Here is a 16834-nt window from a genome sequence, read left to right as displayed (position 1 = left end):
ATTCAGTGCTGACTCTCAGAGTGGAGGTGGTAGCTTCTGGAGCTGCCATTAGTGAGGAGTGAGTTTGATGGCTTTGAGCATCTGCAAGGCTGTATTTTTCCTGCAGATGCATGGTAACTCCTGGCTAAAAGAAAGTATGTCTGCAACATTTTTTTTAAGGTCATTAGGAGTAAGGAACAGATGTTGAGGTTTTTCAGAATGCTGCTTTGAAGTGCCATTTAGGAGTCAACTGACAGGACTGACCCTATAGGCAGTGATTTTGGGGACTGGAACACGGAAGAACCATTGCCCACAGTTACCCATCTGGTATCCATCTGGTACCAGCAAACAACAGACAGTACCAAATCGCAGAGAAACTGTACCAACTGCTAAATTGGTATCAGCAAGCAAAGAAGGTCGCCACCCAACAGCAGTTGCAAGCAGGAGAAACAATGTCTGTAACATTTACAGGCTGGTATCTGAAGATCCGGAGGAACCTGATGCCATAGCATATGGAAAGCAATTCCTCTCTCTAAGCCTGCTTATGCTGATGTTGTTTGCTCAGTATTAATCCAGGTTTGGGATTTTTTTTGTTAACCATATTGAATTTGCGGCGTGGAGAGCTTTTGTCATAATGCCATTGAGAGAGAGCCTCTCTTTAGTGGCATCTACGCTTAACAGGATTAAGGTGGATTTAATAGCCTGTGCTACAGGCTAACCATTCAAATTCTAGCAATACTGTTCCAGAGTGGTGTCAAGTCACAATAGAAGGAGTTGGGGTTAACTTCTAACTCCGTGACAATTTACTCTGCTCTTTTTCTTTGATGTGAGCTATTCTTGGGGAGAGGTGTGGCAGGGGGTTGTTTCCCAGTTTTATTGCCATCTTCGTCTTCTTCCCTTTGTTCATTTTTCCCCCGTCTTCTGTCTTGTCTTCTCTTGCAGCAGTGTGCTGGTTTGTACAGTGGCTAAGTGTTTAGAATGTAATAATACAACAGTGAGAGGTTTACTGCCTCTAGGCGCTACCCCTTCCACTCTTGAGGACCTCCAGCAAGGCATGATTTTATAGACAATGAAAGGCTCTCTCTCCCCTGTGAAGCTGCCTGCCTGCAGGAAGCTTTTCACTGTCTTTTTCCACTACTTGCTCTGCAATTTAGTTCTGTGCCCTGCTATTTCCCCCTTCCCCTCCCTCTTTCCTTCCCAGACACACATGCACATACCCCCCATGTATGCATTCAGCACCAACACCAGCTGTAGGTAGATGCAGCAAAATGGCATTGTCTTGATGTATATGTTAAAAACCTCAAAAATACCCCAAATGTTTTCATTTGCCATCCTCGGCATAAGTGGAAATATTGATCTGTCCCCTGTTTGCTTTCCAGGTTCTGACACTGTCATTTCATTTTCCCTAAAAAGAATACAAGCTCATATCTGTGCTGCACAGAGTGGCCATTACACCCTGGCACTGGTGCCAAGAACTCTGCTGACTTAGCTAGAGAAAGATGCTGAAAGCCCCTGACTTGGAGAGAAAATTCAATTCAATTTACTTCATACAGTGTCTCTCATGAAGTATTTCAAAATGCCTTATATCAGGAGATAACATAATGAGAAAATGCTTTAGAGAACTGGGATTCAGATAGCAAGACAAAATGATACACAACAATGAACTGGAGTAAAAGAAAAGACGACTGTCATTTAAAAGCAGTAATCATCTGGATAAGTAGTCTTGTAAACTAATTACAGTGAGAAGAGAAGCAAAGAATGCAAGACTGGGAGGAACAAGAAGCAGCTTAGTTTCAAACAGAGGCTAAGGCAGAGTTTCCTTTGAGGCGGGGGAGAAGGAGCGGTGCACGGTATTGTAGAACAACTACGAGGGCACCACTTAATACGTACATGTGAAAACGTTTTTTAATGTATGCTCTATATTGCATCACAAATGTATCTCAGTGAAGAGTTAAATTATTCTGTCTGGTAGCTGGGAAGAAATTAATTGCATTGGCCTGGTTCAGTGGAAGAGCAATTGAAATGCCCCCTTGTAGTTGGAAGAATCAATGCCGGTGCGTGCTGAGTTTTTTTGTTGTTTTGCTGCTTTTAAGTTTTGCACTGAGCTCAAGGGCCTCTGTTTGCCTCTGTACTCTGAGAATAGGTTTGCAAGTGAGGGTGTCACAAATCTGGTGCTCATTAAAGACAATTAAGAGGTAAAATTAACCAAAACATATTAGACGACTAATGGAAAAAGAAGCCACCCACAGAGAAGGACACAGGCCAGGAAATGATCTCATTTTGCATGGTCAGAGGAAACCATAGTCCTCCTGCACCAGGGATCAGGGATCATGGAGTTAAGGTTCAGAAAGCAGAATATTATCTTTGTGGGGCTGTGCAGTTTTGGCTTCACCTCCATCTCTGCTATTTTCTCTCTGCTTTCTGTTGTGAGATACAGCAAATGCCGAGAGCTTGTTTTCTACTGAGCTAAGGCAATTGCCATGTTTTTAAACTGTTATGGGAACAGCCTGTTTCCCTTTTAAAGTTCCCATCTGTGTTTGTATTTCCCTCAGTCTATTGCCTTTATAGAGAATTTTCCTCTCTCTAAATCTAAACCATTAGTTTCACCTCCTTGAACAAGAGGTAGGACATTAGTGAGGAGAACTAAATCCTGAGATAATCAGCCTTGCTTAATTCCAGCATGGAGCATTGCTGTCATCAGTGCTTCTGGTGCTCATTGCATAGGAAGAAGGGACAATGACTGTAAATATGTACATCTGTGTATATTTATATGTGTGTGTGTGTGTGTATAGAGATAGAAGGGGAACATTTAATTGCCTAGCGATCTTGACTGACCAAGTATTGTTCAGCCCTCATACAACTGATTTTCTAAGTGAAATTTTTTAAAACTACTTACCAGCACAGCCAAGATCATCAGTAACTCTGCAGTGTGCGTCTGTGTTTCTTATGGGGAAGATGAAGGATGGTTTGATTACTGTCTCTTTTTTTCTTTTAGACAAGGATGTTTTTCTCACCCAAGGGAAATGCATTCTAGCAGCATGAACATAACTATTAATCAACACTTAAGCAATAATCAGTGAATGAAAAATGATGACCAGAAACTGAAAATGTACTTGCATAACTATTTTGGCGCTTTTCCTTTGAGATCATGCCCTTGCATTTTAACATGAACAATTCTTATAAAATTAGTGCTGATATATTCCAAAAGGCAGTAATTTAAAAAGCCAGCACTTATTTTTCATGTTAGAAAAAAAAAATACCAGCAGTGAATGATACATTAAGATCTGCATAAGTAACGTTACAAAGCTGCTCAATAATGTCTGAGATAGATCCTCAATTGATGTGAACCAGTAATACCTTATGGGGTTACTTCAGAGATGTACAAGCCAAATTCATCATCACTAGAATGCTGTGTTCAAGTGTGTAAAGACATGTAGAGGATACAGAGATGTTGACGTTTTCCCTGTGTATTTTCACACAAAAAGGGGAGAGAGCCATTGAGAGATGCAGGTGTATGTCAGCTTTGGGAATTCCTCCAAGAAGAATCAAATGCTATTGAAATTGAAACAAACCACTCTCATCAGTATTTAGCATGCTTTCCTGAATCAGGGCCAAGGTATGTGGTAGCACCCAGCAGAAACCAAGGCTGTGAGACTCTACTAGGACTGCAGCAATACCTTCCTTCAGCTCTTGAAGATGCTTTTTGACAGTTAGCCACAGTTCTAATAGCATCAAGTGTTTTATGGAGTAATCTCAATACCAAACCATTCTACCAAATGCTTAGAAGTGAGTGTGCATGTGCATGTGCTCAAGGGAAAGAAGGCTCAACATTTCCTATGACTGAGCCCAGAAAACAGAACTTCAAAAGTCTGTGAGATCATGACTTGGGCAGTGAAGTGGCACCCACAGCAATTTGTTGGTTCACCTTCCAAAATACCCTGTATTTTCTCTTGACAAAATAATAAAAAATTTAAATTAGTTGCCAGACTACCCAAAACAAACTTTCAAAGCATCAGACCATGATTTGAGGAACTCTTACAACTATACTCCCAAGACATCTGTAAAATGGAGGGGGAGCAGAACTACAAGGTTTCTCAGGACCTGCAGCGCTGGGAATGCATTGCTTCCTTCCCTAGTTTTGAAAACTATTCTATGTGGAAATTAAGTATGTAACAGGGAAGCTGAAAGTGTTCTCTGTCCAGTGGAGGTGGTTTTGAGGGTTCCTATGGAACTTTTCTTGGTTTGCCATTGCAGCCACCTAATGAAGAAAAATACCACTAAGAGTATCGAAAAGAAGCATTAAAGGTGCTGTCTTATATCTAAACAATAGTAAAGCAGTACTGATGGGCTCTTATAACATTAGACTCCTCTTTGAGGACTGCTTCTGTCATTAAAATCAATGCAACTTAATTAAAGCAAATTATAGATAGATACATCTATAAATAAGATATTAAAGTGTGCTGCTGAATATGATAATTGCTGCATATTTAGCAATCAGCGTGTGTGTTCTGCTTTTGCCAGGAGGGATTTCTTTCAGTGGAATCAATGGAGCTTTATTAAAAACCATCCAAATTAGAGGGAGAAATGATGAGTGTTATAATAACGCAAAATCACTGTTTCAACTTTCATTGCAAAACCAGGAAAGCAAAATACATCCCTCTTTGTGTATGTAAGGAAAACATCAGGAAAATTCTTTTGAATTGTGAACACTGCTAGAATTTTTAATTTTTACCTTTTGATGCAAAACATAAAAAAGCTGGATAGAGGAAAACATGTTTTCTCTGGAAACGCTGGAGGTCTTGAAGGGTGGGATAATTAGGATATCATAACAGCAAGCAATTAAGAAGACCCTTTCTATCAACTTCATCCATTTCACATGGAACATGCAGTTCACTGCCTTACATAACCCATCTCTGTTTTAATAGCTAAAGAAAGTCGTAGTGAGTCAAATCATCCTCTTAAATTCCACTGGCAATCACTAGATCCAGGCAGACTGTTAAAATGCAAGAAATAAAATGGATGTATTTTGATACTTCACCTGTGTGTGAAACATTGAGACCAGGGTGGGGAACAAATCCACTTTTACCTCTCAGTTTTTTTCTTCAGTTTTCACTTAATTGAAAACAAAAACCAACTGTGTCTCAGCAGAGGGGAGACCTGAAGGTTAAAGGGCAAATTCCGTTATACCATGGCTCTTTTTGGCATGCTGAATCTCAACCCATGTGATTAGAAACGCTCACAGACAAAAGAAGAGCTTTGAGAACAGAGGTCAAACCAGCATCTGAATCAAGTCCTTTAACAGATGATCACAAGACTATTGAAAAATGTGCTAAGCAATGCAGCAGTACTATGTGCCATGTTTATACACAGGTTTGCAGGCGAAAGGCACTACTGGGTGGGATTTTCAAAGCACTTGGGTGATGGCAGAGCACATGCCTCACTCTGCAGGCTTCCTGGGCTGGATCATGTCTTTCAGTGCTTGTCAGTCATATAAAACAGAGCAGTAGTGTCATGCCATTTTTTATGGAGAGAAAACCAGAATGCACCAACTCCAGTGACGTTTCTGAACATACACAGTGAATCAGTAAAAAAAACTTAGGAAGTCCCAGCTTCCTTATCTTCATAAGCTCTTCCTGATCTCCTGTAATTTTAGGTAAGTCAGGCATGACTTAAGTGGAGTCAGCAGTATTTTTCCTTGGGTTCACAAAAGTATGGCTAAAATCAGCTCAAGCTGTATGAAGTTATAGTATTGTTACTTATGTAGTGGGCAACACAGACTGTTTCATTGTCTTTCAGATCTTAATGATGATTGAAATGTTTGGAGGAGGCTTACTGTTCAGAACTGAGAAAAGTAAGGGGTTAAAAAGAAAAAAAAATGAAAAGGGCAAAGGAGATGTTTAGCATAAAAATGGAAAATGAACAAACCTTAACACCCCCTATGTATTCCTTTTTAAGACCGAAATTCCTGATGCAGAGCTACAGTTTTCCTATAGCTAGTTAAGAAGCTTTAAACAAACTTTTTAACAAACCGATCTCTGCAAAGATGGTCAAAGTTTTCCAATAGAGCCCTGAGTAATACCTGCTGCATATGACAGAGGGATCAATAACTGCAGCCTTCTGAGACAGCCACCCTGAAAATGCCTCTGCTTTATTCTTTTCTTCCTTGTGAGCAATACACAAGGTCTTGGGTCTTCAGCCTGCTGACTTAATTTGAGATGGACGTAGAGCAGGGAGATTTGGGTAACTCAGGTGGGAATATGCGAGAGGAGGTAGAGCCCCAGGTGAAACCAGAGTCGTGCTGAATGCCATCTCCACTGCCAGGGGCAAGGAGCTGCTGCTGGTATTCGTTTGCGGAGCGCTAGCTCCCATCTCGAGCTGTGGGTGGGTGCACAAAGAGTTGATTCTGGCTTTGTAAAGCTTCATGAACTTTAAATGAGGTCACTGTAGTTGTTCACGCCACAGCGGCTGTCCAGCCCCAGATGCCTCGCTCCATGTGGAAGAGGTAAGAGAGACTATCCTCTTAGCTGCTGTCTTAGCCTAGAATAAATACTCCAGGAGGAAGCCAGTGGAAGTCAGGTGAGCAGAAACAAGATACAGCATCTCCTGGGGGAAAAAAAAAAAAAAGATGCAACCCCATGCACTTTTGTGTGCATGTTTCAAGGTACTCTCAATCTTTAGGGTATGAAGTAAATCTTTTTCTGCTTGTAAAGAATTGTTCATCTACAACCCCAGCATCTTTCTGTAGGCAAGTCCTAGGCTTATTTCAAGATACCTGCCTGCAAGTATATTCTACTCACACCATACAATTTATGTGCAAATACTTGAATTCCAAAGACGTTTGTTCTTTGGTTTGATCTAAATGTGCATGTTCACTTTTTTTTCTTTTTCCCTGTGAAATTTTCCTTGGGAGAATTAGCAGGTTTGAGATACTTGCTGTTAGCTTATCAATTCCTTGTATTAGAAGACTCCTCTGAAGTACCTCGCAGTTAGTGTATTTGACATAGATTGCAGTGACACCTGCACAGCTTTTGTCTTGTTTTCTCTTTTTCTTTATAGTTACTTTTTCTTTCTGTCTGTTTGGGATCTGAATGTGAAATTAAGAATCTACAGTTTTCTGTCTTGAAACAAGCGTGGATTCCATTTGTCCTGGAGACGAGGGGAGCCCCAGCCTGCTCTCCTTCTCTTCCTTCATATTAATCCCCTGATGATGCCTGAGGATTCAGAAGGCAGCGCACGGTGCCTGCACTGCTCTCCTATCTGCATTCCCCCAGCTGCTGGGGACTGGCAGGGTTGTAATTGAAGATGCAGAGGTGTCACACTTTTTTTTTCTGAAGTGATGTATTTCTATGACAGAAATCTTGTTTACCAATGGAAAGTATTGGAGAGAGAGAGAGATTTGAATTACATTAAAAAAAAAAGAAAAAGCTAACTAGATGGAAAAAAGCCTTTCTGCCCCACAGAAAAGCTTGACTGGAAAGGCATTACAATATATGGGTGTAATATCTTGTCCATTTGTCTCGTATCTTGTCTCCACGTGTGGCCACTGCGATGTGCTTCAGAGGAGGCAGCAGCACAGTTGCCCAGCGGGCAGTCAGGAGAGCAGCCTGCTGATGCCAAAGTTTCTACCAGCTTGCTTTCAGAGAAGGGAAGACTTCTCTTTGAGGCTGTAGCTGACTTGAACCTGTCAGAGCCATTACAGACGTCTGTTAACCTGGTGCTCCTTCTTTGGATTAATATAAGTGTCCCAGTTATTCGAGGGCTTGGCCGTGATACTTTGCAACAGTAAGTTTGATGAATTGTTTGTTGTTGTTTTTTAGTAAAGATGGCATTTCCTTTCCTCAATTTAGGCATGCTGCTCTTTTAATTGCACTGATGGGATGATGGCTGTTTCTGTGTTTATCTCTCCCCCGTTATTTTTGCATATTCATGTTTTGCTTGTTAGTTATTTGAGGCCGCTCTACGCTAAGATGATTTCTTCTTAATGATGGCTCTTTTTTTAAGTTGATGTAGTTAATTTAAACCCTGAAAAAATACAGATGCATGTTTCCAATCATTCTTGGTGTTGTGCATTACCGTACATCTGTGAAATGTGCCTTTAATCTGCCGTTGTGCTCTCTCTGTGCTGACTGGAGAGTTGACCTCAAGCTCTCCAGGTCACCTCTGGCAGGGACTCAGCCAAACTTCGCATCTTCTGTCAGCTCCTGCGCCTCGCCGTGCACCGCGCGGTCAACATCCCTTTGCCTTGGGTGGAACTGGCAGTTTTTAATCCTTTTTGTTAGGGTTCTTGTTTACTTGCCTAAATATCTGACAATTATTAAATACGCTGTTAAAATCTACATACCTGTCCTGGGGCCAGCTGTGTGCCCCCTGTTTGGGGGAAGGAGGGCAAGTTGGAATATTCTGCTAATTAGTATCTGTAATGCCAATTCTTAGCTCAGTTTGTTGTGAAGGCAGCAAGGAGCCATTGCTTTGACTCGTTCTGAAGCGCAAATAATTACGTCCATAATTGTTCCGTTTTCACAACTTCCCTCTTCGTCAGGGTAGTATTTTATTTCAGGCACCGTTTTGCTTTGGCTGAGGGATGCTACGTTTTTACTGCTGTGTGGACAGATGGGGAAAGGAAAGGAGAAGAAATGGCTGAGTCTTTAATTAGCAATAGAGAGCCAGAGCTTGCTTTTCCAGTGCATTGGGGGGTTTATACAGGATGGGGAGACTGAGCAGCTCGATGGAACCAAATTAGCAAAATGGTATCCACCGCCAGGGAGTTTCTATGGCAACTGGCTCTCGAGTCGTATATACAAACAGAACTGGCAGGGGGGACCTTCTTCTATTTGGTCTGTAGGAAACCATCAGAAAAGGGGTATTTTCAGGCTGTAAAAAGGCCTTGTGATATAAATATTTCTTACTTTCTGGTGACTGATATAAGTTTTGGGATCACTACTGAGCATTGGCAAAATTCTAAATCTGTTCCTGTTACTGCACATTGACTGGCTCCTGCTACTCATGGTAGGCGTGAAAGTAATCACTGTGAAGCTTGCATGGCATCCCAAGTGCACAGTCAGTTACCTGGCACGTCATTTAGCTCATAAACATCTTGCCTCTGAACATAATTAATAGCCTATCTACTGCCATGCAGGTAGACTGTATTCTACATGGCTTTTATGCTGAGCAAACTAAATTACATGTTCAGTTTTTTTTTTCCTTCTTCATTCTTCTTCATAAGTAGCAGAAATTGGGAGGTTCCTCCCTCACCACTGTACCTGATGAATTAAGGGAAATTACCAACCTGGTCAAATTAGCAGTGTGAGAACAGCCAAAGCAGCTCTGACTCTCAGCCTGAGTGCATCTATCTGTGCAAATTCTCTCTACGTGTCACTTTTACTGGTAGAAAAAATGAATGAATGATCAATTTAGACTGCTGCCCTCCTTTTGAAATGTAGGGCAATTACTGTTACTTTTCAATCGTCCGAAGTCAGGCACTGCTAACATAGGGGTCATTTCCAATCAGAGGTGGTTATTTCTTGTGGCCATCAGTTCCACGAGGATTCCTTTCTGTTTTGCCTCAGATAAAGGGGAATTAGCAAGAGGCCTGTGATAAATAATTTTTTCACTTAGGAGTGTCTTGGATGCTCAGTGAGCGGTAAGGTACATAATGGTATTTGTCTAGCATAATTCCTGTGCTTTGCTAGGAATTATGCCTCTATTTGCATTGCACTTGTCTTATGTAATGGGTCCATAGTAAAGAGATTGTACATGAAAATGCTGTGTAGAAGTAGATAAGACCTACTACACCTGAGTGCACAACCTGTCCCGTTGTAGAAGCTTTTAAATCTCCTCAGTAAAAATGACGTATTGTACATAAATTACAAGGCTAACAGAAATGTACTCTAACCTGTGGAACATGCAAAATGTTAATTTTTGTTTGTTTCTCTATAATCAGGCATTTGCAGAAAGCTTCATGTGATTTATTCTTTTCTTTTTAATGAATTGTTAAAAATGTTTGAAAAGGCATTAAATCTTCCTTTCTGCCATTAATCTGTAAAAGAGGAAGGGGATTTTAAATGGCCTCTTAGTATATTGCTTTATAAAACTGCTGATTCTAGCAGCACCGGAATAGGAATACATACTAATGTAGGAAACACTGAATGCAGTCAGAGCCTCCTGCATTTGTGGAGGAAAAGACTAATAGCTCCATTTTAACAAGGCTCTTAACACTTTGGGCCATCAGCAGGCATTGAGTGAGTGAAATTGGGAGAGCTCCTGTGTGCTAAAAGCATTGAAGTTCACCATTTTGTACCCCAGTTGGAGCCTTCCTGATAGAATAGTGCTCTCCAGCCAACTCCAGTTGCCATCTTGAAAACAAACCAAGTAGCGAGCTGGCATTTTGACTGAGTACACTAATGCTTCACTTTTGAAATGGCACCGGAGCATGACAAATGCAGTTAACTCCCAGTTGGATACTTAGCTTTGCAGTAGTGTTAGGAGAAGTTTCTGGATTTGTGTTAAAGATGAAAGCTATGCCTGTTTATATCACGTTTTATACTTGAGCAAAACACACAAGCGAAGGAAAAACAGCAAACTTGGTACTAAAATGCTAGCTTTGACTCAAGGAGTTATGCTGCAGGAATCAGAAGTATGCTTACTTAATTAGATTAGCTCCTCTTGTTACTGAATTCTAGGAGGAAGGCCAGCCAGGAAAGGCGAGACAGTATCCCAGCTAGCATGCAGACAAGGAGAAGTCTCTGAAGATTGTACCTATTCTAAACAGCTCCTTGATACAAAAGCCTTTCTTGTTAGCAGTGATAAGATTATGTATAGGATTTGGAGCTTCTTTGAGCTCCTGCCTTTCTTTTGTTGATTTTGGCATGTTGCAGCATCATGTGTTGTCTGCTTATCGTTTTGAGATGCATTGTTAGTAGCTGGGGTGCATAATTGATCTTCATCTCTAATTACTCTTCTCTCCACAGGTTCCTGGAAAAGGTCCAGACGGGAGCTCATACAATATCCACTTTGAAGGGATGGAAAGGCAGTATGCGTCTTTACCCAGGTACAGTGCCGAGCCTCGTACACTCACACCCTCCTTCCAATGAGTAGGGAAATCAGCCTGGCTCCAGCAGGAGACGTTATTTTGCAATTTTGTCTTGTCATCTTTTGCTGCTGATTTAATGCTAACTTTATAACCGTCATAATAATTTGGACTTTTGGTTTTATAGAAAAAAGTCTCTCTCATTGAACACATTAGCAAGAGCCATGATCCACAGGTAGAGAACATGGACATTGGGGAAGCTGTCTCTGTGAGAGTTACAACAGGTCATACCAAGGCCTAGCTGACCAAGTTTATAGTGACATAATCCTAGCACGCAATAACAGAGTACTGATGTGGAAAGTCTCCAGTACAGCAGCTACAGCTCCTTAAGTCCTGTGTTGCTGCAAAGACCATATAAGTAGCAGTCCCATTCCAGTAGAGCGTCTCCGTGTTTTAACTGAACGCTGTGGAAATAAGTGCAAATTCTCTAAAAGCTTTTTTTTTAATTTATTATTTGTAGTCATTATCAACTCAATGAAGAGTAATTCTAGTCTGAAAACCAGTGGGGCATAACAAAAAGGAAGCATTTCACAGATTTTAGTCCCATTTCTATGGGAGTTCTAATAGCACGGTGTAAGTTTTAGCAACCTAGAAAGAAGAGTGAGAGAACACTAGAAGAGAGAGTGGAAAGAAAAGAAAAATAGAAAAGATTCCCCCTGTGGAATGAGAGGGCCAGGAAAGACCTTAAAGAGGTTGCTCAGTCCACTTCGTGGACCTCCAAGCAAGGTAATTTGTAAAAACAAAGCAAAACCAGCTATTTACAAGGAAGAAGAGATTCTTAGTTGTAATGTAGTGCTGGCATTTAGGAAATCAGTGAATAGTTTCTTTTTGCTTCTTTTTTCCACTGACCTATGTACATTCATAGGTATTACTGCAAAGGTTGACAAATACGTAATGCTGTGTTCAACTCCACGTGAAAATATAAAGAATATCTTGCTTTGGAAACCAATACAAATTGTTGGATGTTTTTAATGCACATGGCTTCTAAACCAAAGAATGTGTCTGTAGTCTAGTTACTGTCTTCAAATGATATTCATTACCCTTTGTTTTGGAACTTTCTTCTGCGCAGTAACTTGCTTTTCTAACTGAACCCAGCTTTCCAGCAGGGTTTCCTGTATGTATTTCCTGACTGGCTGTGGATATTCTTACCATACTGGTTAAATAGACATCATCTTTCAGGGTCCTTCAACACCTGTGTTTCCTGGCATGTTTTAGCAGTGATTGTTGAAGGTTCTATGTAATTTAATTATACACAATCTTTTTTTTAATCTATTTTAGAATTCAGTTTTGTTGAATATTTCCTTGTGAATTACAAGAATAAATTAGCAAGTGGTGCCCAGTGTAACTCTCTACAGCAATTTTCACATTCCTGTACCACGTCTCCTTTTATTCATCTTCCATCCAAGCTAATCAGCCTTATTTTTCCAATCTTTTTAAAACTGAAATTTCCCAGTGAAGTAACCTCCATCACCCTGAGTTATTTTTGTATCACTAGTATGCCTTTTGAGCGAGGATGACCAGAACTGAGCACAATACTGCAGATGCAGACACGCCTTTGCGTTATGCAGCAGCAAAGCGTTCCATATATTCCTTTTGTCCTGTTCCCTTTTTAAACCTGTTGGACCCTCAGCATATTCCCTGGGTGTATTGCTTGCTGGGGCATCCTGCATTTTTCAAAGTATGTCTGTGTTAATCACAGTGCATCTCACAGTGTTCTTCCCAAAACTTCCATTTAACTTGCTGGAAACATGACTCTCCTAGCTCTTCTGACAGGTTTGAGCATTTAGCTGGCTAGGACTCACCATTTAGGAAGTGATCCAAACATGCAATAACCTTTTGGAGATCGGTGTGAAAAGAATGTCGTTTTTCTCAGAGCCTAAGAAGATAATGCTGCAGTGAGATGGTATGTACTTCAGGTGGATTGTGTGCAACGCCTGACCCGAAGGCTCACCCCATCACACGTAGGCCATGTCACTGCCCTGTCCCTAGAGCATTTCCACCCAGGCAGGAGCAGAGCTTTGGGATAGCACAGCCCTGGATGTGCCTGCAGTTGAGCAATCAGCGGCTGTGTTTTATACTCACATTTTGTAAGTTTTGCAGTTTCACGTTACTGCAGTAATTAAGCCCTGGCAGTCACAAATGACTAGATCACTACAGTGAAGTCTACATCCAGAAGAAGGGGATGCAGTCTCATTGCCAGCCACTAATGGAAATGAGTGATGTCTTTTGTTCTCATGGCTGGCTGCGCAGGCGTATAGAGGAATCCAGGTAAAAGCCACCTATTTGCCAACCAATTCTCTGTGGAGGATCTTGAACACTATGGTAACAGGCAGAGGAGAGAAAGAGAGCAATAGGTGGTTCTACAGAGGTAGTATTTCCTCAAAGACCACCTTTCTTCTCCCCAGCTTTCTCATAGTCATGGTTTTCTGTCCTTCTTCTCTTGTCCTGTCCTCACCTTGCTCAAACCACTGAGCTGTATTTGGTATGGAGGTAGCATGTAAGTATCTTACGAATTTAGCCACTTAAGTCCAGTTTAATAAGAGAGAGCTAAGGATGATCAGCTGAGAGTTGTAGCTGCTGGGAAGCAGTTTCTCTTTGCAATATAGCGTTGAGTCTAGGAGGCTCTGACCTTTGCCTGCCACTCTGGCATGGCACAACACAAGGGAGTAGAGGAAAGTGCTAAGGCTGCAGCTGGTTTTCCTCGAGGAGGAGGAGGAGGGAACCTGTGCCACGTCAAGAGCAAGTGGGACCTGCACAAGGAAACACTTCTGCTTACCTGAAGCCAGCAGGAGCCATGCCAGCATGTGTGTGGACATGGACAAATCAAGGAAGAGAGCTTTGATTTTCCTCCCTGCTGGGCAAGAAGGAGAAAGGCTCACCTGCCAAATAGCTTTATGAACGTGTGGTACCCAAAGGCACCACCCTGTTCAGTGCAAAGGCACACATCCTGCATGAAGGGGAAGACTGTCAGCAGCATCTGTGCTTGTCTGCTGCTGGGCTTGTAAAATCTCAGCATTTAAACAGCGTTACTGCTTTGCCCTTTTGTTTTGTATTTTTCTGGCTTTCTCTGAAGCTGCTAATTTAAGCCTAGATATTACGAGCCAAATTCAGGTGCTGTGATTCTGTATTAACTGCATTTGTGGAATTCAGCTGTGTCGAGTGTGTTTGCCTTTTCTGGATGCTTGCAGCAAATCCAGTGTCCCAGTCTCACTGAGCTCAGTGACACCCTTTTTGCCTTTGAGTGTAAGATCTGTTCCTCTGTAAGGTTATGTTTTTAATTAAAAGCTGAAAACAGGAGGCAGCAGCCTTTGGAGGAAGGCTTTGTATGTGATGGGTTTAATGAGTGGCCAGATGAGTTACCTAGTTAAGTTTCTAGCTAAAATAATGCCAGTCTGTAGACTTTGTTTGGAAATGTCTACAGAGGCAAACATTTGAATTGGATGATAACTGACTGTGGCAGGAGAGTGGCAGGTCTTCATCTCAGGCTGCATTGTGCTGTTCTGTCTGCAAAAAAGAAGCAAAATGGGAAAGACAGAAAGGAAGGCTTTGCAAGAGAGATACAGTTCTGTGCACTCGGCGCTTATGTGTTGCCCTGCGGCTAAGGCTAAGTAGTGCTGAATAGTTTTATTAAGCAATGTTAAATCTTCCCGCTTAGGAGGAGAATGGCTTGAATCTTATACCTCTTAGCCTCCTTTTTTGGCAAGAGGAGTGTGGGAGCTAGAAAAACATTAGTATTTTTGAACTCTTTTTAACAACTGTTTTCTTGGTGTAATCCAGAATATTTTCCTGATGAAACAGATAGAAAGCAGAAGCTGCTCTGTTTGTTGATAGCTGTATTTTTCATAGCTTGCTTTTACATATTATATATAGCTTTCATATTATATATAGCTATATTCATAGCTTGCTTTTGTGGAAGTCTGTCTTAATCTAAATCACAGACTTGCCAATAGCAACCTTGCTCAGAGGAATCTCGTGCCTCCAGACATATTCTTTGCTGCATTAACGGAAAAGCTGGCTGTGACCAGAAGCAGAGACACTGAGAGGGGATACTGATGGCATGATGAGTGCAGATCAGAAAGCTCAGCCATCTTCGTGGTAAGAAGTGCTAATTCCAAAAGAAAGCTAACATTCCAGACTTTCTCTGGAATCCTCAAGTTACTGAAAAATATGTGTTTTGTCAAGAAAACAGGTGCAACTGCACTAAGAACATCACAAAATAATTACCAGGATGGAAAAATGAGTTCAGGCTGCATAGGTGAGTTCAGCTGCATTTCTGTGGCTGGCAGGAGACCACTGAGCAAACTAGCAATTGGCTCACGGGAATATCTGTCTTAAATGTAGCATGCACCTTAAAACTGGGGAACTTGCAAGTCTGTTAAGGAAATGGCATTGCAATACAGTGGCAGCACGTAGTCTTGTCATGCTGGAAGTTTCTCTTCACATTTACCATGCAGATTGCACTTTTTAAGGCAGTAGCTAAAATAAGCCACCCACCATTTCTAAGTTTGAAGCCAGAAAGGACACCTTTGATCACCTTGTCTGAGCCTTCCCAGATCCTCTACATTTCTACATCAGGCTAAATTTCAATTTTGATCTACAGCGTTACTTTAATAAATGTACTTACAAAAACATTGAATCTAGAATTAAAATGCCCAGAGTGGAGAATTCATTACACTCTTCAGAGGATAATTATTTTACTATTTAAAAATATTCTGCCTTTTTTTAAGTCTGAAATTGTCCAATTTCATTTTCTGAGAAAATTATAAGTTTCAGTTGGATTTTAAGAGCCAAGTGATCTGTAAAATCTCTCCCCTTCAGTAGTCCTATGCAGTGATCATTTATTTTATCTTTTAACCTCCCTTTCAATAAATTAAATAGATTGAGCACTTAAGTCTTTCACTATAGACCATGAAAACAACATTGACTCAGGGGGCAGGAATCCCCATGCAGTCAAATTATGAGATAACCTCTAGAGTCGAGCTGAAAACATTTCCAACTGTTTGGATCAAAAGAATTGTTTCTGTAACACCTAAGTCATGAAGAGATAAGGATCCTCAAAGAGAAGGAATGGATTACTTAGTGAGTTCCATTAGCTTTTTCTTGCAGTTGAGTGTTCTTGCCTTTACTAACCAAGTTAATTTCAAAATGCACAATTTCTGCAATTTAATTGAACCCCCAAAAACGTCATCATAAAGTGACTTGACACAAATCACCAGGAAAAGTTAATTATCTGTTAAATAAGTCATCATTTGCCATTGTCTAGCAGAATCTGAAAATAATATACTGACAATACTTAAATATGTATATAGTGTATTTGCCTGGTTAACAAAAAGAAATCATAATTTTAGTGCAGACTATAATTAGCTTCAAATCAACTTGTCAGAGCATTCTCAACCTATGGGAATCAACAAACCAAGGAACACAGATGAAAAAGCAACGCTTCAAATCAATAATTTAAATCAAAATTCCCTGTTTCTTGGTTTAAATTGCAATTAAATTTTCTGCTTTCAATCATTTTCATTTAACTTAGCCCATTTTGCCAAAACTCTTTCCCTCTTCTCATTTTGGGTACTTGATTTACTTTCATCCTTGACATCCAGAAGTATGTTGCACAACATTCACCCAACAGTGCAGTTGTAGTTACAGCCACCAGCTGAGCTATGTGGTGGTGTGGTTGTTTTGTGGGTTTTTTTTGTTGACCCATCTGCACTGACAAGGGCCATGCAGTGGCACAGAGGTCCTCAGTAACAGTAACAACATTGCTCTGTC

The 16834-nt window shown here is 40.9% G+C and overlaps 1 protein-coding gene across 7 annotated transcripts in view; it reads left to right on the top strand.

The window, feature by feature from the left end:
• Nucleotides 1-16834, top strand: part of PARD3B (par-3 family cell polarity regulator beta) — a 538356-nt gene that overhangs the window by 497013 nt on the left and 24509 nt on the right. For all 7 annotated transcript variants that reach the window (XM_080600336.1, XM_080600334.1, XM_080600332.1 and 4 more), the window contains one exon: nt 10947-11026. In XM_080600336.1, coding sequence (XP_080456462.1) covers nt 10947-11026 — 80 coding nt within the window. The remainder of the gene's footprint in view (nt 1-10946; nt 11027-16834) is intronic.

Source organism: Anser brachyrhynchus, assembly GCF_964034855.1.
Source record: "Anser brachyrhynchus genome assembly, chromosome: 7".
Classification (NCBI taxonomy): Eukaryota; Metazoa; Chordata; class Aves; order Anseriformes; family Anatidae; genus Anser; species Anser brachyrhynchus.
This window is presented reverse-complemented; position numbering and strand designations above follow the sequence as displayed.